This window comes from Carcharodon carcharias, chromosome 3 (genome assembly GCF_017639515.1).
Source record: "Carcharodon carcharias isolate sCarCar2 chromosome 3, sCarCar2.pri, whole genome shotgun sequence".
NCBI lineage: Eukaryota > Metazoa > Chordata > Chondrichthyes > Lamniformes > Lamnidae > Carcharodon > Carcharodon carcharias.
In genome coordinates, this window is record NC_054469.1 from 178842791 (window position 1) to 178864842 (window position 22052).

At 43.3% G+C, this 22052-nt stretch overlaps 1 protein-coding gene across 10 annotated transcripts in view; it reads right to left on the reverse strand.

The window, feature by feature from the left end:
* Window positions 1-3396: 3396 nt before the first annotated feature.
* hivep1 (HIVEP zinc finger 1) overlaps window positions 3397-22052 on the reverse strand; it is a 291925-nt gene continuing 273269 nt past the window's right edge. For all 10 annotated transcript variants that reach the window (XM_041183504.1, XM_041183509.1, XM_041183508.1 and 7 more), the window contains one exon: window positions 3397-5086. In XM_041183504.1, coding sequence (XP_041039438.1) covers window positions 3923-5086 — 1164 coding nt within the window. In that variant the 3' untranslated portion in view covers window positions 3397-3922. The remainder of the gene's footprint in view (window positions 5087-22052) is intronic.

Genomic DNA, 22052 nt, shown 5'->3' on the forward strand with positions numbered 1-22052 from the left:
AAGTGTATCTATATCCTTTTTATAATATGGTGACCAGAACTGTACACAATAGTTGTGTGGTCTAACCAAGATGTGAAAAAGTTTAACATAGCTTTTATACTTTTCAGTTCTATTTTTCTAGAAATAAACCCTATCGCTTGATTTGTATTTTTAATGGCCTGATTAGTCTGTATCACTGCTTTTAATGATTTGACCACTGTGCTCCAAGATCCTTTTGGGCATCTAACCCATAGTCTCCTTATTGTTCTGAACAAAACAGAAGACCCACTCCAGGTCTTGTTGGCTATGAAAGAACCCAGCCACTGGATCCCTAGGCCAGAAAATTGGGGAAAGTTAGCAGAATGCGGGCATCTGGCTGGAAAACCACACGTCAAATCCAAAAAAAGATGGTTGATATTAAGGAGTCAAAGGTAAAATGGTAAAAGCCAAAAATAAATTTATTTGTTTAACATTTTTGTTGCAGTCCTCCTCAGTATTGTTTACTCTAATTTGGCAGCATCTGCAAATTTGAAATTGTGTTTTTGATTCCAAAGTCTAAATCGTTAATATAAATTGTGAATAGTGGTCCCAGCACTGACCCTTTCCACTCTCTGCCACTCTAGAATAGCTAGTTTTTAACACCACTCCACTTTGTCTTGTATCCAATTATCTAACCATTTTGCTGTCACATGACTCTACATGCTCTGACCTTATTCATAGTATATTAATGACACTCGAAGACCTGGAAATCCAGATCAATTACATCAATTACATTACCATTGTCTACTCTCTCTGTCACCTCTGAAATAATTCAATGTGGTTAGTCATTGGATACTATGATATCAAAAGATATGGGGATCATGGGGGAAAATGGCTTAAGAGGTAGATGATCAGCCATGATCTGTTTGAATGACAGAGCAAGCTTGATGGACTGAATGGCCTAATCCTGCTCCTATTTCCTATGTCAAATAAGACTTACCCTTTTGAAATCCATGCTGACCACGTAGCCTTGCAGGTTTTCAACTTTTCTGTGACCCTTCCAGTCCAGTCTATTCAATACAAGTTTCATCAAACCCACAAGTCCATTAATGCAGATTAAAATCAAACATTTGTAATCAGTTTCAATGGCTCTAAAGTAAATTTGTAAAATGACTTACCCATGCCCTAGAAACTGTGGGTAAATCCCAGAAACCAGTGTGTCCAGCATGAATCAGCTCCTTCAAATGAGAGAACTGGAATTCATTTGTATCTGATGCACTGACATGGACTTAGTTGAAAAATGTTTTTAAATGGTCATATTCCTTAATCAACAGATTGTGGGAATACACTAGTTTATCAGGCATGGAGGAAGTATACTTAAAAATTGAAATAAAATACTTTACCATCAAACCCCAAGAAAGATTTAATTGAGTCATAACAGCACAGAAATAGACCATTTGGTCCATCGAGTTTACACCAGCTCTCTGTAGAAAAAAATCTAGCTGGTTCCATTTCCACGCTCTATCCCTATAGCCCTCAAGCGCTCATCCAATTTCCTTTTGAAATCAGTGATCATCTCCATTTTGACCACTTTTGTAGGCACCAAGTTCCAGGTATTACCACTTGCTGCATAAAAAATTTCTTCCTCAAATCCCCCCCTCCAATTCTTGCCCAAAACCTTAAATTTGTTTCCCCTAGTCTTTATACCTTCAGCTAATGGCAACAGCTTTTGTCTACCATCCCTAAACCCGTAATAATCTTGTACAATTTTATCAAATCTCCCCCCAATCAGCTTTACCCCAAGAATAACCCTAGCTTCTCCAGCCTAACCTTGTAGCTAAAATCCCTCATCTCAGTAACCATTATGGTAAATCTCCTCTGCACTTCTCAAGGACTTTTACATGTTTCCTAAATTGAGGTGACCAGAACGGAGTGCAATACTCTAGTTGTGGCTTAATAAGAATTTTAGAAAGGCTCAGCATTACATTCTTGCCTTGTACTCAATGCACCTATTTATGAAGCCCAAGATCCCATAAGTTTTGCTAGCTACTCTGTTGGCAGATTGGAGAGGTTGGGACTGTTCTCCATGGAGAGAAGGCGGCTAAGAGGATATTTGATACAGATGTTCAAAATCATGAGGGGACAGGACAGAGTAGATAGGGAGAGCCTGTTCCCAATCATAAAAAGATCAAGAACGAGAGGGCACAGGTTTAAAACGATTTGCAAAAGCAGCAAATGTGACAAGAGAAAAAACATTTTCACACAAGCGGTTCAGATCTGGAATGCACTGCCTGGAAATGTGGTAGAGGCAGGTTCAATCGAGGCATTCAAGAGGGCATTGAATGATTATTTGAATAGAAATAATGTGCAGGGGCTTGGTGAAAAGGCAGGGCAATGGCACTAAATCATAATGCTCGTTTGGAAAGGTGGTGCAGACATGATGGGCCAAATGGCCTCCTGTACCGTTAAAATTCTGATATGTCCTGACACCTTCAAAAATCTATGTACAAGACCCACCACAGCCCCCCATCCAGTTCTCTCTGTCCTTGCACACACTTTATAACTGAGCCATTAAGTCTGCATGGCTTCTCCCTATTCCATCTGCCAAAATGCATTACTTCACCCGTCTTGATATTAAATTCCTTCTACCACTTGGCTGTCCATTCTGCTAGCCCATCTATGTCCTGTTAGCTACACCTTCAGGTTTGGTATCTTCGGCAAAATGAAATTTTACTGTCTATTCCAAAATCCAAGTCATTTAAATATATCAGAGAAAGCAGCGGTCCTAACATGGACCTTTGGCGAACAGCACTGTCTGCCATCCTAAGTCTGAAAAACAACCATTTACCATGACTTTTTGTTTCCTGTCCATAGGTGGTTTTTTCCCCCAAGTTGACACTGAACCGCTTTTTTCCATGAGCTTGAATTTTGTTAACAAACCTTTTGCATAGCTGGGAGATGTGGAGACAGGCAGTGACTGTTGATCCACTGGCAGAGTCCATGAGGTCAGCAACAGCAGGGGTGAATGGGACAAGGAGATGGTTGGCAAAATTAGGCCCTAACAGGATCACTGGCCAAAGTATAGGCTGGGACAGCTGGTGTTGCTGCTCATAAAGAGGCAGTGCAAATGCTTCAACTAGCTCTGCAGAGAATGCTGAGAGATGCACTGAGGGAAGCACTGTGCATGTACCTATACCATATGGACTGCAGCGGTTCAAGAAGGAAGCTCACCACCAGCTTCTCAAGGGCAATTAGGAGTGGGTAATAAATGCTGGTTCAGCCAGCGAAGCCCACATCCCATGAATGAAAAAAAAAGCTGGGGGCTCATCAAAGAGGGAGTCAATCCACCCCTCCTGAGAGACTTCTCTTCCCTTTCTTTTGAAATACTGGAGTTCCTGAAATGTCAGTAAAGAACATGCCATTTTCTGTAAACAAATATTATACATGACTGTGTTTATTCTGGAGAGATAGTTTTCCTGAATGTAAACCTGCTCCCAGCAAGAAAGAACCGATCATAGATCAAAAAATGGATACAATAAATATGAACTGGTATACAATTTATGCCTGTACACAAGAGACTGCCCCATAGCCATAGAAATTTACAATATCAGTGCAACATGTAGTTATTTTCCTTACTATGACACTACACATTGTAAAATTTTTAAAAAAAATTAATAAGCACAAGCAACTACTTTTTATATTTTCATCTGTACAGTTCCTAAGCAAGAAATCTGAAAGGCACAATTGTTTATACAACATGTACAAAAATGGCTGGAGCAGACAAGGAACAATAAGACATCTTTCTCCTAAGTTGGTCTTAGTTTACAATTGCACAAACATAATATCTACATCAAAAAATGTGCTTTCAAGGGAAGAGAGCTTGTTTGGTAAGAAATCATGAAGTATGTTCATTTCTTTTTAAAAGGTTAAGTGATAGCTGCACTAAAAGGATCCTGCAATTATTTTATGTTGCTATCACTAGTCTATCTTCATCATCACTGCTGACGTCGCTGTAATGGACAGTAGCTTGTACAGTTGCTGCAGGATTCCCTCTGTTTTTTTCTGGAGGAACAGTCTGAATAAGAGATTTATTGACCACCTCAGAGTTTGTCTTTAAGTGCCTCAAGTCAGAGTTTGCCACAGCCCTTGCAGTTGTTTTGTTATTGCATGCCTCTAGATAGCTGGTTTTACTGGAACATGCCTCCGCTTTGTCAATTTTATTTGGTTGTCCATGTTTCCAGTCCATAGTGTCTGACAAATCTTTCAGGCCACATGCCTGAATTGGAGGAGAAACCTGAGAGAATAGTGTGCAGGTGACCTGATCAACATGAACTGTAACAGGAAGGCTAACTGGTGTCTGTTCGGTCCTAGTTGCACAAGGTTTGCTTGTACAGTGCATCTCAATACTTGTTTGACCTTCTGCCCCTGTGTTGATGGATGGCACAAGAGTAGGCAATGTGGATTTCATGATTTGCTCTCCAGGAACAAAAGTTTGTAGGCATGGTGTACTTTGAGTCTGTGGGTTTGTGGTCAACACTTGAAGGCCAACAGTGTTAAATGAAAGGCTGGAAGGGCACATCTTTGGGCCTATATTTGAACCTGCCAAACCTAAAAGGTTTAATGACTCTAGACCCAAAGTGTTAACAGTTTGAAAATTCAAGCTGTTTGTACTCTGCAAACCAGATAGGTTCACTTGGCCCAAAGTAATACATGGCAAAATCTTGTTTGTCTCTGAAACATCCAACGGTTTTATGTTGCCAGTTGTTTCCACGGTATCTTCACTAAGAGGGCTAGTTGTCTGGTGAATAACATCAACGGCTGGGAGGGTAAGTTGTATTTGTTGTGCCTGGATTGGTACAAAAGTGGAGCAAGCAGTTAAACCTGCAGGAACTAACTGGATACCACCCACAGGGACCATGTTATATGGTGTCTTGACCTGCTGCTGAGAGTGAAGAGGCAAGTGGCTGAAGAGATGTAAAGGAGGCTCCTCTCCCAACAGTCCTTGATGCTCTAACTGCTGCCTTTGTTGCTGACTGTCCAACTTGCTTGGGCTAGACAGGGAAGAAGTGGAAACAACTAGCCCTGCTTTTTGCATGTGTGGGGACAGGCTGATGGATGAAGGGATCTTCTGTAAAGATAAAAAAATAGAACTTTCGGTTAATACTTATAAAAGTTCTATTCTGGAAAGTTTGTTGATGAAAGATGATACTGGAGTCAATCTTTACTCAGTCTTACATTTATGTACAGAGTGAAATATACATCTCCAAATGTAACCACACCACAGTTTCAATAAGTGCCTCTTTATATTGTAAAGAATATATCTTTTTATTTCTGTTGGATTGTGGATTAAAATTACAATGGCTGCAGTTTTAAAGACATGTCTACTGGAACAATGTGAGGGATATATACAATGTTGCTGTCCTGGAACAGAGTGGTATGGTGCAAAAAGAGGAGTTTGGTCTAATGGGGAACTGCCTGGCAGCAGCATTTTAATTGGCTCCTAACCAGGTAACGAAGATTTGTGTGAAAGTAGTGCAGCAGAATAGCTCCTAGCCTGAAAGGAAAAATATCTAAAACCCCTGCCTCCAGTGTGTCTCAGTTTCCAGTAATTCTACAATAATAGCTAGCTGGATTTTCTCCTCATACCTCCATAACCTGCTCTCTCTCTGAAAACTCCTGTCAAGAGGAAAAGGGGGAAATCACAATTAGAGACATAGAAAGGCAAGTGCTCAACTAGCGAACTAAAGATTGAAAGTGCTGAAGACCATCTTGTGTCATCAACAAAGAACTGAAAGGAATTTGGAAGACATTGATCAAAATTGTCCCATTGAATCCTATACCCTGGAATTGGTGCTATTGAACTGTTTTATCCCACCCTTAAAATCCATGTTTTTGTGTGTCTTATGTGTCTTGTACGTGTGTGTATAGGGATTTACGAAGGGGTAGAGTTTAGGTTATAGAGTTAGAAATTAGCATTGTTTCCTTATTTTGCCTCTGGTTAAAAATAATTTGTTCAATAAACAGTTATTTGCTTAATAAGCTTACAAACCTGGTGCTTGTATTCTATTAACCTAAATTAAACAGTTAGGTGGATTGATCAAAGTATTCGCAATTGTCACGGCTCGGGGAGCAGTGGGGCTTGATATTGCAGCACACTATCCCCAAAGAGTCATGATAATATGTGCTTAAGTGAAACTCCAATTGATGCCCTCCACCTCAAATAGTTAAAAATGATTGACATACAATTAACAAATCCTAAACCAAGAGTTTGCTATAATCTCTGAATTTTGAACTGTTTCCAGAAAGGTCAGTCTGGTTTGAAAAGGTGTTAGAAGAATGGACATCAGAAAATCCAGGCGCTTGTAAATTGTGAACAGATAAAATATTAAAAAGTCTCATGCTATTTAATATGAAAGGTTTGCAAAGGAATGAAATGTATAGTAGACCAAGAAAGTTCAAGATTTGGAACTCAGTTTGCATTTATCTGACCTTTGTCATGGAATAGGTCACCAATAATAACCCGTTTGATAGAAAGGGGAGGGAGAAAACAGAGTGAGGCATGTTCATGATGCTTTATTACTGTCCAGCAATCCAAAGTGAAAAATATGTGCATGTGAATGTCAAATGAGAATGGGGGGAGTATTCCCTGGAGGAAGATTTGGAGGACAGGGAGGATGGCTAGGAAAATTGGGATATATGCCAGTGTGCTGGTTCTCCAAAGTATTCCCAGCTCCTCCCACTTTTCCTAGAGGCAGCAACCCACAGCAGGAAACCAAATGAACTTGCTAATGAGTCAATTACCAGCCATTTTCCCAAGACAGTGGAATTTCACCAGCAGCACACAGACCCACGCACTGGCTGTAACTTGCCTATTCATAGCAGGTGGGTGCAGAATGGAGGGTTGGAGCAACATGAAAATGGCATACAATTTGAACTTTAAATGGGGAAAACGGCAAGCTCGAGGTTAGTTGGAAGCCATTGCAGCAGAATGCCATTGAGACTGCTGTCATCAGTAATGTTCGGGGTGAACAAATGCCTGTCGGTTCATTCAGCCTCAACCATTTCGCTTCATCCTCTTTTGTGCCATTCACTTCAGCAACACTTTCACTGCAGCCACAGTGAGGGCTGCTGGCTGCCTTTTAAATTGTGCATGCTGATTCAACTCTGGCCTCCTCAATCTGTAACTGGATAGCAATCCTGGATGTGGGTTCTTAATTAGACACCCTCTGGAAGACTGGACCAGAAATAAAGCCCTCCCTCATTTAGAAACTAAGGTGGGAAAATTGAGCCCAATGTGTCTTGGTTCTGTCTCATGTGGTCAAATAGTCTACTAACACGTAAAGTTTGAAAAATAACTAGTTATAGGGGAAGTACTGCAGGCCAGTTGGAACCCATGGAGTCCTATCCATTTGTAGTAGGAAGAAAACAAATGGGTGGAGTAATTTTAAAAACAATATGCATTTCCAACATTTTAAAAGGATAATTAAATAAAAGTTTGTTTATCAAATACATCACTAATTCATGGCTACTGCAGCTTTACCGATCAGCTACAGTGACTGACACAAAATAATGAACTTATTGGTATTATAGGAAATGGGTTCAAGCTGCAGTCAGGGCGTAACAGTTTGTTGTCATTCATAATGTGCAAAAATGGCAGGAGTATAACCTGCTTGAAACTGAAAAATAATTTTCCTAATTAATTTTCAATTTCCTGATTCTATCAACTATAGCCAAAGAACACAAAACTCTGCAGAAAAGAGGCTCTTATTCCAAGCTTTTTTTAAGAACAGAATTCTCATAATTAGACTATTTAAAATTCCAAAGCCAATGTCATGTTTTTTAGTTATTACAATATATAGTTTCTCAAATTTGGCTTCAGCAGGCACTCCCATAATTGGGCATTATGTTCCTTATAATCCAGAGTTCACTTTTCCTGCACATTATCCAGTTAAATAACCATGTGACTTAGTATCATTTGTTCAGTATCGCCTTCCTTTCTATCTTAACTGCTATAATATTCTTTTTCTTCTACTGTTTGCATTTCCTCTTTGTTAGCGTCTTTAGTGAAAAAGCAAAATATTTATTCAGAATTCCTGCCATTTCAGTATTGCCTTCTGTGAGTTTTGCTGATGTTTTAGTAGAACATAAGAACATAGCCAGGACTAGTATTCTTGTGAGGTGATTTGCTAGTGCTATTAGGGAAGGTTTAAATTAATTTGGCAGGAGTGTGGGAACCAGGGAATATCAGTGAAGGAAAAACAAGGGTGCATTGAGAATTGGGAGAGACAGATAGTATTACAGTAGGAAATAGTTTGGTATTTGGTAGGGTCAAAGAGGGAAAAAATGTGGTCTAAATTAAGTTTACTGGGCATGTATCTGAATGCATAGTGTGGTAATTAAGATTGACGAGCTGCAGGAGCACATAACCACGTGGGAATATGATGTTCGGATAACAGAGACCTCGTTCAATAAAGGGTTAAATATTCCTGGATACAAAGTGTTCAGGAAAAATAGGGGAGGAAAGCAAGGAGGTGAGGCAACAGTACTGATTAAGAAGAACATTACAGTGCTAGAGAGACAGGATGTCCTAGATGGGACAAGGACAGAATCGATTCAGCTAGAACCAAGAAACAATAGAGGTACCATTACACTACTGGTGTATTCTGTAGGCCACTGTCCAATGGGAAAGATATAGAGGAACAAATTTGCAAGGAAATTAAAGATGTGTAAGAACTATTGATTATAATGGGGAACTTGAATTATCCTAATGTAGACTGAAATAGTAATAGTGCAGAGAGGGGGAGGAGTTTCTAACGTGTTCAGGAGAATTTTCTAGATCAGTATGTTTCTGGCCCAATGAGAAAGGAGGCACTGTTGGATCTGGTTCTATGGAATGAGATGGGTCAAATGAATCAAATGTCAGTAGGGGAACCTTTAGGGGACAGTGATCATTATATTATAAGGTTTAGGTTGGCTATGGAAAAGGATAAGGAGCAATCCAAAGTAAAATTAATTAATTGGGGGAGGGTCAACTTCAATGCGGTGACAATGAATCTGGCCCAGATAAACTGGAACCAAAGATTGATGAGCAAAACTGTAATGGATCAACAGGCCACCTTCAAAGTGGAAAGGTTTCAGGTACAGTTGAGGTACATTCTCACAAGGGGGATAGGTAGACAAAGAAATCCAGAGGTCCTTGGATGATGACGGTGATAGAGAATAACATATAGCAGTAAAAGGGTGCATAGATGTCAGGTGGATAATACAAATGAGACCCAGGCTGAATGTAGAAATTTTAGAACGGAAATTAAAAAATTAAATAAGAGAAGCAAAGATAGTGTACGAAAAGAGACTGGCAAGTAACATAGAAGAGAATCCAGAAGTCTTCTATAGGCATATAAATAGTAAAAGGGTGGTAAAAGGAGGAGTGGGGGCTGATTTGGAACCAAAAAGGAATTTATGCATAGAGACAGGGGCATGGCTGAGATGCTAAGTAAGTACTTTGCCTGTCTTCACCCAGGAAAATGCTGCCCAAGTCATAGTCAAAGAGGCAGCAGTTGAGACACTGGGTGGGCTAAAAATTGGTAAAGAGGTGGTAATGGATAGGCTGACTGCACTTAAACTTGCTAAGTCATCAGGGTTGTATGAGATGCATCCAATGATACTGAGAGACGCAAGAGTGGAAATTACAGAGCTACTGGCCTTAATATTCCAAATCTTCCTTAGATGTAGGAGTGGTGCCAAAAGACTGGAGAATTGCCGGCCAGTTTAACCTGCTGGTGGGAAATGTTTCAGAAAAGATAACTTGGGACAAAATTAACAGTCACTTGAACGAATGTAGTTTAATTAAGGAAAGCTAGCATGGATTTAAGGGAAAATCTACTTTAGTTTTAGAAGCGGTAAAAAAGGTTGATGAGGGTAATGCAGTTGATGCAGTGTATATGGGATTCCAAAACGCATTTGATAAAGTTCTACACAACATGTTTGTCAGCAAGGTAGAATAAAAGGGACAGTGTCAGCATAGATACTAAAGTAGCTGAGTGATAGGAAACAGAGTAGTGGAGGGAGATTTACAGTGGGGTTCCCTAGGAGTTAGTATTAGGACCACTGCTTTTCTTGATCTATATTAATGACTAAGCCTTTGGTACAGGGTACAATTTCAAAATTTGTGGATGACAGTAAACTTGGAAGTATTGTTAACTGTGAAAAGGATAGTGATAAACTTAAAGAGGACAAAGACAAATTGCTGGAATGGGCAGAGAAGTGGTAGATGAAATTTAATGCAGAGAAGTATGAATTGATACATTTTGGTAGGAAAAATGAGGAGAGGCCATATAAAATAAAGTTACAATTTAAAAAATGTGCAGGAACAGAGGGACCTGGGGATGTATGTGCGCAAAGCATTGAAGGTGCCAGGACAGGTTGAGAAAGTGATTAATAAAGCATGTGGGATCCTGTGCTTTTTAATAGGGGCATAGAATACAAAAGCAAGGAAGTTATTATGAAACTGCATAAAATCCTGGTTTGGCCTCAACTAGAGTATTGTGTCACTTCTGGACACCACAATTTAGGAAGAATGTGAAGGCATTTGAGAGGGTCTAGAAGGATTCATGAGAATGGCTCCAGGGATGAGGAACTTCTGCTACATGGATAGATTAAAGAAGTTGGAGCTGATCTTCTCAAGAAGATTTAGAGCAGATTTTTTTAAAAAAAGGTTTTCAAAATCATGCAGGATCTGGACAGAGTAGAAAGGGAGAAACTGTTCCTGTTGATGGAAGGGTCAAGAAACAGAGGACACTGATTTAAGATGGTAAAGAAGCAATGACAACATGAGGAAAATTATTTTTACGCAGAAGTGCTAGGATCTGGAATGCTGTGCCTGAGAGTGTGATGGAGACAGATTCAATCGAGGCCTTCATAAGAGAATTGGATAATTATCAGAAGCAAGAAGATTTGCAGGGCTCTACGGAAAAGGCGGGCAAATGGGACTAGGGTGAGTTTCTCTTCCTGAAAGCTGGTGCATGATGGGCCATTCAGTCCTTTGATCCCGCTCCACAATTCAATAAAATCATGGCTGATTTTCTACCTCAACTTCACTTTTCCACACTACCCTATATCCCTTAATTCCCTCAGTACATTGACCTTTGTCTTGAATATGTAGGATCAAAATCTCTTCCAACTGGGAAATTTATGGAGCTATAATTTTCAAAAAGATAAGCTGCAGTCAGCAGTACAGGGCTGGGCAGCAAGGGATTAATTCGGACATTTAGAGAAAACACAGTGACTTATCAAAAGGGTTTGGACATTGAACTAACGCATTAAGAAGTCAGATTACTCAATACAATGGCACAAGGGACAGATCAACAACACAATACACTCTAGAAATTATTCAACCACATAGGCAATAGTATTGGAAGAGGGTCATTCAAACCCTCACTAACTTTGAAACCAGGTGCTGTTATGGTGCCATTTCTGTGCCACCTCAAACAGCAGGAGAATTGCTCATACAATGAGAATTGATAATATTCATCTGGATACATCTTCCATGGGAAACCCTGTATTGTTTCAACCAGCAGGAGCTGATGACATTTGTCTGGGCTTTGCGTGGAGTCAACTAAATGGACATTGGAACAACAGGAAATATGTTTTGACATGCCGGATTTAAATTGTTATAAAAACAGAGCAGATCTGAGCATCTGGACTGCAGTCAAGGAAGGATCAACCTGGCTCGCGGACCTACAGTTTTCACCGGAAAGACTAGCCGTGTTGGGGATTGTAAGCGTTTTCAGCTATAGCGTGGTAATACTGGCCTGAAGGTTTTGGGCTGCAGCCGGAAGAAGGGTTGAGTTTGGTCACCTTGACTCAAGCCTACAGCCAACACTGGACAGACCAGCCGTGTTGGGGATCGTAAGTTTCAGCCAAGTTGTAGTTATATTGGTTTGAGGGGTTTGTGAAGGTTTGGAGTGAAAACTTGGTGTTTTTTGTCAGTGCCTTGTAACTTGTTTCAGCAATATCTTGGTGATATTGGTCTGAGGGTCTTTTTCTGAAGGTTTCAGGACAGGACGTGGGGTTTTGCCTGTATTTGTGTAAGTTTTAAGTGAATTGAGGTGACTTTCTGTCAGGTACTGGGAATAGGTTGTTTTAAATTTTGGGTTTTGTACTGTGGGGTTGTGGTTGATTCAATGAAGCAGTTGTAAATTATCAGAAGAAACTTGTCTCATAGTCACTCTGTTCAAGCCATACACTTGTCATGAGTGTGGGGAAGGTCTCTGAGGGAAATGGAGAACCCCTACAGAATATAGCTGATGATGAGCATCCATAGCTCCTTGAGGTAGAGAATTCCAAATATTTACAACCCTTTATTTTGAGATTGTGACCCCTAGTTCTAGCCTTTCCAGCCAGGGGAAACATCTTCCTAGCATCTACATTGTCAAATCCCTTAGGAATTTTATAAGTTTCAATGAGATCACCTCTTATTCTTGTAAATTTGAAGGAACACAGTACTAATCTACTGAGTCACTCCTCATTGGACAATCCTTTCATCCCAGGAATCAATCTGGTGAACCTTCATTGCACTCCCCTTTAGGGAAATATATCCTCTCTTAGGTCAGGAGAGCAAAACCAGATGTTGTCATGGAGTCACAGAGTTTTAGCATGGAAAGAGGCCCTTCAGCCCATTGTGTCTGTGCCAGTCATCAAGCCCCTATCTACTCTAATCCCATTTTCAGCACTTGGCCTGTAGCCTTATATGCTATGGTGTTTCAAGTGTTCATCTACATACTTCTTAAATGTTGTGAGGGTTCCCGCCTCTACCACCCTTTTAGGCAGTGAGTTCCATAAACTCCCCCCAGCCCATCCTCTGGGTGAAAAAAATTTCCTCAAATCACCTCTAAACCTCCTGCCCCTTACCTTAAATCTATTTCCTCTGGTTATTGACCCTTCCACTAAGGGGAAGACTTTATTCTGATCTCCCCTATCTATACCCCTTAATCAGGTCCCTCCTCAGCCTTCCCTGCTCTAAGGAAAACAACCCCAGCCTATCTAGTCTCTCTTCATAGCTGAAATGCTCCAGCCCAGGCAACATCCTGGTGAATCTCCTCTGCACCCTCTCCAATGCAATCACATCCTTCCTATAGTGTTGTGACCAGAACTGCACACAGTACTCCAGATGTGGCCCAACTAACTTGGTCTTACCGAGGCCCTCTATAATTGTAAGACTTTGTTGATATTTTACTTCCATAGCTTCATCCTCAATCTCCCACAGTTCATTTTATTCCAATATATTAATTTTGCCTTTGAACAACGACAGAGATAAAGGGGAATTCTTTCTTTCATAGAGTCATTAATCTTTGGAATTTTGTACCCAAACAGCAGTAGAGGCTGAGTCATGGAATATATACAAGGCTGAGTTTGATAGATTATTGATCTCCAAGGGAGTCCAGAATTATGGGCAGTAAGAACATAGGAACATAAGAAATGGGGGAGTAGGCCATTCAGCCCCTCAAGCTTGCCCCGCCATTCAATAAGATCATGGGTGATCTGCTCCAGGCCTCAAATTCGCTTTTGTGCCAGTTTCTCATAACTCTCCGATATTTCAGAAATCTATCTACCCCCTCTTTAAATGCTTTCAGTGATTGCTACCCTCTGAGAAAAGAAAGTCCTTTGCATCTCAGTTTTAAATGAGTGTCCCCTTATTCTGTAACTATGTTCCATAGTCCAAGATTCCTCCACTGATGGAAACATCTTCTCAGCATCTACCTGTCAAACCCCTTCAGAATCCTGTATGTTTCAAAAAGATCACCCTCATTCTTCTAAACTCTAATGAATAAAGGTCTAACCTGTTTAGCCGTTCTTGATAAGTCAACCTCTTCATCCCAGGAATCAGCCTAGTGAATCTCTTCTGAACTGCCTCCAATGTCAACGTATCCTTTCTTAAATACGGGAACAGAACTGCATACAGTACTCCAGGTGTGGCCTGTATAGTTGTAACAAGACTTCCCTATTTTTAAACTCCAACTCCTTTGCAATACAGGCCAAAATTCAATTTGTCTTCTTAATTACTTGCTGCACCTGCATGCTAACTGTTCATGTTTCATGCACAAGAACACTCAGATCCCTCTGTGCTGCACTTTTTTGGAGTCTCTCTCCATTTAAATAATAGTCTGCCTTTTGATTTTTCTTGCCAAAGTCATGACCTCACACTTTCCTACATTAAATTCCATCTGCCATATTTTTGCCCACTCACTCAAACTGTCTATATCCCCTTGCAGATTCCTTATGTCCTCATCACAACATGCCCTCCCACCTATTTTTATTTTTGTATTGTCAGCAAATTTGGATACATTACACTCTGTCCCCTCCTCCAAGTCATTAATATAGATACAAATAATTGAGACCCTTGGACTGATCATTGTGGCACTCCACTAGTTACATCTTTCCAACCTGAAAAAGACCCAGTAATCCTGGCTCTCTGCCTTCTGTGTGTTAACCAATCCTCAATCCATGCTAATACATTACCCCAAATTCATGAGTTCTTATCTTATGCAATAACCTTTTACATGGCACCTTATCGAATGCCTTCTGGAAATCCAAATACACTACATCAACTGGTTTCTCTTTATCAACTTTGCTTGCAGGATAGTGCATGTGAGGCTATGATCAGATGAATCATGAACTTATGGAATGGTGTAGTGGGTTCGAGGGGTTGAATGGCCTACTCCTGTTCCTATTTCTTATGTTATGTTTACATCTATACCCCACTCAATCATTTAAAACCTTATATTGTGATCACTATTCCCTACATGTTTTCTCATGCTTCTTGGATTTACATCAGTTAATTTCTGATCGCTAGGTTTCATCAGTGGTTCCAATATATTGGGGCAGAAAGGGGACTTGAACATACAGTTAAAAGCTCTGTCCCCTTCTCTGCCTCCACTCTTTCATACTGACCACTAATTGGGGATGTTGAAATTCTCCATGATTATGATTCTGTACTTTTTAATCACACATTTTTCTCTCACAATTATTTGGTGGTCTAATGTTCCCTGTCCTTTATCTCAATCCATATGAATTCCATTTCTCTTTGTTAGTTACAACCTTTCTTGCGGCTGACATTCTTATTTCTGATTTAAGAAAACTTCCCCAACACCTCTCCTTCTTTCCCTATGCTTTATTAGTATAAATTACCTGAAATATTTAGCAGCCAAACTTGCCCTGTCTGTAATCATAATCCCACTTTTTTTTCATCCAATTGCCTCATTCTGTTGCTCATGCAATTTAGTTGTCCTTATTTTTCAATATTCCTACTTTATAGTCATCAGGTATTTCAATGTTACCACCTATAACCATTTCTGTTCCCTATGTAATTGTTATTCTGATTTTTTTGGTAGTCTGACTTTGGCTCTCATCTTTTCTTTTTCTTATCCTTAACTAGATATTGTCTCAACCTAATTTGCGAATTTAAAATTCATTCTGCAGTCCTATTTATCCATTCTTCGAGGACCTTGATACATGCCAGTTACACCTGTCCTTCTAATTCCAGTACTGATGCCAGTGTTCTACAAACTAGAAGCTCTCCTTCCTATAACACTCTTTCAGTCAAAAAGCGTATAAGCAATAATGTTGAATAGTTAAGTGCGGAGTAGACAATCCTCTGAGGTCTTTACTGTCATTGATACTAGTGCCTAGCCAATTTCACACGACATTAAGATGTGGCAGAGCACACTGGACATAGCATAGACTATGACAACATTCAAGCTGTAATGCTAAAGACATGAAAACCAAAGTTCGTGTCTCCCCTAGACAATGTTTATTTTTAATTCATTCATGGGGTGTGGGCATTGCTGGTTAAGCCAGCATTTATTGCCCATGCCTAGTTACCCTCAACAAAGTAGTGGTGAGCTGCCTTCTTGAACCGCTGCAGCCCATGTGGTGTAGGTACACCCACAGTGCTGTTAGGGAGAGAGCTCCAGGATTTTGAACCAGTGACAGTGAAGGAACAGTGATATATTTCCAAGTCAGGATGGTGTGTGGTTTGGAGAGGAACTTCCAGGTGGTGGTGTTCCCATGTGTCTGCTGCCCTTGTCCTTCTTGATAGTAGCAGTCATGGATTTGAAAGATGCTAAGGAGCCTTGGTGAGTTCTTGCATGTGCATCTTGTAGATGATACACACTGCTGCCACTGTGTGTCAGTGGTGGAGTGAGTGAATGTTTGTGGATAGGTGCCAATCAAGTGGGCTAATTGTCCTGGATGGTGTGGAGCTTCTTGAGTGTTGCTGGAGCTGCGCTCATCCAGGCAAGTGGAGAGCATTCCAGAACACTCCTGACTAGGCTGGGTTGGATTTGTCCTGCTTTTCAAGTACAGAACATACCTCGGCAATTTTCCACATCGCCAGGTAGATGCCAGCGTGGTAGCTGTACTGGAACAGCTTGGCTAGAGGTGCAGGTAGTTCTGGAACACAACTCTTCAGTACTATTGCCGGAATATTGTCAGGGCCCATAGCCTCTGCAGTATCCAGTCCCTTCAGCGGTTTCCTGATATCACGTGGAGTGAATCGAATTGGCTGAAGATTGGCATCTGTGATTCTGGGGGTGGAGGAGGCCGAGATAGATGATCCAACTTGGCACTTCTGCTGAAGATGTTTGCAATTGCTTCAGCCTTATATGTTGCACTGGTGTGCTAGGCTCCCCCATCTTTGAGGATGGGGATATGTGGAGCCTCCTCCAGTGAGTTATTTAATTGTCCATCACAATTCATGACTGGGTATGGCAGGACTGCAGGACTTAGATCTGACCCGCTGGTTGTGTCTATCGCATGCTGCTTATGCTCTTTGGTGCACAAGTAGTGCTGAGTTGTAGCTTCATTTTTAGGCATGCCTGGTGTTGCCCTCCTGCACTCTTCATTGAAACAGAGTTGATCCCCTTGGCTTGGTGGTAATGGTAGAATGGGGGAATATGCCGAGCCATGAGGTTACAGATTGTGATCAAGTACAATTCTGCTGCTGCTGATGGCCCACAGCACCTCATGGATGCCCAGTCTTGAGTTGCTAGATCTGTTCGAAATCCACCATCACATTTAACATGTTGGTAGTGCCACACAACACGATGGAGGGTATTCCTCAATAGTGAAGATGGGACTTCCTCTCCACAAGAACTGTGTGGTGGTCACTCCTACTGATACTGTCATGGACAGATGCATCTACAATAGGCAGATTGGTGAGAATGAGGTCAAGTATGTTTTTCCCTCTTGTTGGTTCGCTCACCACCTGCCGCAGACCCAGTCTAGCAACTATGTCCTTTAGGACTCAGCCAGCTGGGTCCATCAGTGATGCTACCGAGTCACTCTTGGTGATGGGCATTGAAGTCCTCTGCCCAGAGTACATTCTGTGCCCTTGCCACCCTCAGCGCTTTCTCCAAGTGCTGGTCCATCAGCTGAGGGAGGGCGGTATGTGGTAATCAGCAGGAAGTTTCCTTGCTCATGTTTACCTGATGCCATGAGACTTCATGGGGTCTGGAGTCGATGTTGAGGGGTCCCAGGGCAACTCCCTCCTGACTGTATATCGCTATGCCACCACCTTTGCTGGGTCTGGCCTGCCAGTGGGACAGGACAGACCCAGGGATGGTGATGGTGGTGCCTGGGACATTATCTGTAAGGTATAATTCCATGAGTATGACTGTTAGGCTTGACTAGTCTGTGGGACAGCTCTCCCAATTTTTGCACAAGTCCCTGGATGCTAGTAAGGAGAACTTTGTACAGCCAACAAGGCTGAATTTGCCACTGCCTTTTCCAGTGCCAAAGTTGATGCCGAGTGGCTCGTCTGCTTTCATTCCTTATCAACTTTGAATTGGTTTGAAACAATTGAGTGGCTTGTTAGGCCATTTCAGAGGGCATTTAAGAGTCGAATCACATTGCTGTGGGTCTGGAGTCACATGAAGTCCAGACCAAGTAAGGATGGCAGATTTCCTTCCCTAAAGGACATTAGTGAACCAGATGGGTTTTTATCACAAATGACAATGGTTTCATTAGACTTTTAATTCCAGATTTTTATTGATGGTGGAATTTCAATTCAATCTGCCGTGGTGGAATTCAAACCTGGGTGCCCAGGGCATTATTCTGAGTCTCTGGATTATCAGTCCAGTGACAATACTACTATGCCACTGCCTCCCCCAAACAGGGGAGAAATTAAAATCAGGGACACTCAAGAGGCCAGAATTAGAGGAGCGCAAGTATCTCAGACGGTTGTGTAGCTGGAGAAGATTACAGAGGTAGGGAGAGGCAAGGCCATGGTGGGATTTGAAAACAAGGAGGGCAATTGAAGCGCAGTTTAAACAGGAGCCAATTTAAGTCAGTGAGCACGAGGGCGTTGGGTGAATAGGACTCGGTGCAAAGGCAATAAAGGAATATTTGCCCGGTTTTTACAGAGAAAGGTGAAAAAAGGTGAGCATTGCCATTTTATGATAAAGTGTGCTTTTCCAAGCTCTGCTTAGTTTTAGCTGGTGATCCAGCTGAACCCAAGTCAAAAGGTTAAGTTTTTATTTATTACTGTGATGTCAGAAGGGGTAGGAATGCCCTTCCGGGCTGTGCAAAAAAAAAGTGCGTCAATGCCTCACCAAGTCTCCTCCCAATCTGTGGTTGGAATTGTCCCAGGCTTGCACTAAGTGCGGTAGTGTTTTACCTGGTGGCCACAGTGGCAGCTTTTCACACCATTTTGTCCCAAACCCACTGCGTTAATTATGCCTTCCCAGGAAACATGCCATTCCCATGGCGGGTGGGCTCTCATTCACCCGCCATGCCATCACCTCATCGTTTCATCACGCTAGGCACCATATTTAAAGTCCAGCCTTGCGCACACCTCTCAGTGCTTCCATGCCACGACTGCTGCAAAGGAGACATGGCCCTGAAAGGCAAAAAGACTGCAGCCCCCAGGGTCAATGACATGTCCCTCCAGCGGCTTTTGGACGCAGTGGAGGCTCGACATGATGTCCTCTACCTCCACTCTGGCCACAGGATGGGCAGCAATCTCACTAATCCGGCTTGGGAGGCGGTGGTCAGTGCCAGTGCCCTGCAAAATAGGACAGCCATCCAGTGCTGTTACAGGATGATTGGACTCATCTGCTCTACCAAGATAATTCACTCGTTTCATCATTCTCAAATCACACTCTCATCATACATCCACAGGGATCTCACACCTTAAGGGGCAACACCATTGACTCTCACACACATCCTCACACCTCCATCAGACTCATACTCTCTCAAGCTGGTTTCCTCATCCAGTCCATGGCTCCGGTAACCAAATATTCCATGCAGGGCCATGTGTCCTGCTCTCACACTCTCCATCAGTTTTCATGCAGGAGAAGCCCGCTCACATTAGCAGGAAGATGTCCCAGACCGGGGGTGCAGTGGCGCACATTAAGCCCCTCACTACCTTTGAGGAGTGTGCCATTGCACTGACTGGTAAGGACATGGACCGTGCCTGCAGTGACAGTGAGGTCAGCGGCGAACATCCTCGTAAGGATCCTACATCACATCATCCCCATCTCAATGCAAATGTGAGTGATCTCTCTCCTGCTTCTGACTCTGCTGCCATGCACTACTTTGGTTCACAGGTAGCTCTGGCAAATGACTGACAACCTCAGCCAGCTCCTCAGCTCCAGCCAAGAGGACACCTCCTCCATTGAACAGCTGGAAATAAGCAGCCTGGAGGACCCGTCACAGCACTTATCCACACCCTGCACCAGCACAGAGACACGCACCTCGGTGGAACCTAGATCTAGAGCAGGCTTGGGTTCACAATCTGGTGGTCACAGCATGGACACATGTCCACAGCAAGAGGCAGGTTTGTGCGAGTGCTCCCCGGCACTCAGAGGACAGCTGAGGAAGAGGCATCTGTGAGGTCTGAGTCAGATATGAGCCTCTAGATTTGGCCTTCCAACTTATCCTGAAGAGTCAGCAGAAGGTGTGGGAACATTACGCACAGCTCAGCAGAGTGGCACGCGAGTCAGAGGAGTGCGTCCGCCTGCTCTCCGATGATGTGGTGCCCATATGTGCCCACATGGAGGTCTCCATGGGGAGGATGGCGGATGCCATGGAGACCCTGGTTCAGTAGAACGCAAAGATGTGTGCAGACTTGCACTCCATCATGGGAGCCATGGATGAATTCCTGGAGTGGCAACACGAAGGGGAAACGGGACACCTCGTCGTCCCTCCAGGTGCTCCTTCCCCTCAAGGAGACAGGCCAGGGCCCCGGCTGCCTGAAGGGAGGAGGAGCGACAGCTGGACACCCCTGGATCATCCACTCAGGAATCTCAGAGGATGGCCTCTCCCTCCAAGTCCCCTTTGCCTGTGAGCACCTCAACCTCATCCTCCCTCCCACAGAGGGAGCAGCTGGCCACCAAGTGATTCTGGAGGGAAAAGTGTGTGTGTGGCAGTGCCTTTTGGAGGCTCCTGCAGGCACTCTCTCATGCACATGGATCCTTCATATATCATATTCACCTCAATGTTCTGAGCATTTTGAATGCTGCCTTCTGGGGTTTGCTTTCAGTTGTCCATCTGAGCTGACCTGCATCTCCGCCCACCCAATGATCACACTCCCATGCAGTGCCTGATCTTGCTCACCACGACTATCATGTCACTATTGATTTAGACAGCATGGTGATGATTCAGTTTTTCATTCGCTCCCCTTTCTTTTCTCCTGCCCCAGTCACCCATTTCCTTTCTGCCATCATTGTTGACCCCTTTGGCATCACCTTCCACTTCCCCTCCGTGACATACCAACCATAACACTTTACCTTCAGGGATGTCCAGATGAATGTGCACATTCATTCCCAAAAATCCCATCCCCATCCACATTCACCTCCCTGGCCTCGTCCTTCCCACTCCCAGGATCTGTGTCTGCTTCTGAGTCCCCACCAACCACCTTCACCGTCCCTTCTACCACTACCGTTGAACCCTCACCCTCCCACTCTACCACCTCACTCTGCCCTCGGTCATTCTCACCATTCCCTGGTACCACACCCTCAGTTCGCTTCCCAGGAGGCAGTCATTAACACATCAGACCCCTCCCTTGCACGTTCACCTGGGGCATCCCCCCAATTACCCCCTTTGGACCCCTCCCCCCCGGAATGCTTCCCCCCCCATCCCAGACTCCACCCCGCTTAGTCCCTCCCCGTTTATGACTCCCTCAGACACCTTCACTCCTTCCCCCTTCCCGGCTCCTTCCTCCACCTGGACTCCCTGCCCTCCTTCCCCGCCTCCCGATTCCCTCTCCTCACCACACTCATAACACCCCTAGACTCCTTCCCCTCTTCACACTCCTTCCCCCTTTGGAACTCCTTCCCTTACACCTTCCACCCACCTTACACCTACCTCCCGAGTTGCCATCTTCTCTCCCTTTACTCCCTCCTCCCCTCGTACTCTCATCTCCCTGCCAACCTCACCCCAACACCGTCATTCCCTCCTCCCAACCTCATCCTCCGACACCTTCATTTCCCCCTTCCAACTGCACCCCACCTGATACCTCTTCCTCTCCCAGTCGATCCTAGACCTTCCTCTCCCACCTCCTCAACCCATCAGCCGCTGTGAGCATCAACAGTGACTTTCCAACTTCTGTGAGCTGTTTCGCAGCAGAGCCATGTCCATGAGAATCCACCCAGCATGCCATGGACGTTCCTCCAGGATCCCATTGCTGTCAGGCACCAGCATCTTCTGTACCATGGATATCTGCGATATGAGCAAGGCCCTGGTGGTAAGTCCCGCCTTCCGCATGTCACACTTGTCAAGACATGTTCTGCACCAGCGTGTTTTCCCACTGACATGGGCAGACAATGCAGGAGGGAGAGGGGATGAGTCCGGAGGCTGGCCTTGTATGCTGACGTATTACAACTGAGTTCCCAATATCTGATGGCGCTGAACGCAGCCTGCCATCAACAGGCTGAGTGGACAATTGCAAATTGGTTTCACAACGTCGTGATACCGATTTTTGGCCTTCTCGCCATATTGTCTGCTCACACCAGTGAACATGCCGGACGCCAGCGGGCGCGTAAAATCGTGTCTACCTCCAAGTCCCCGACATATATTTTTCTTTGTGCGAGTAAGGT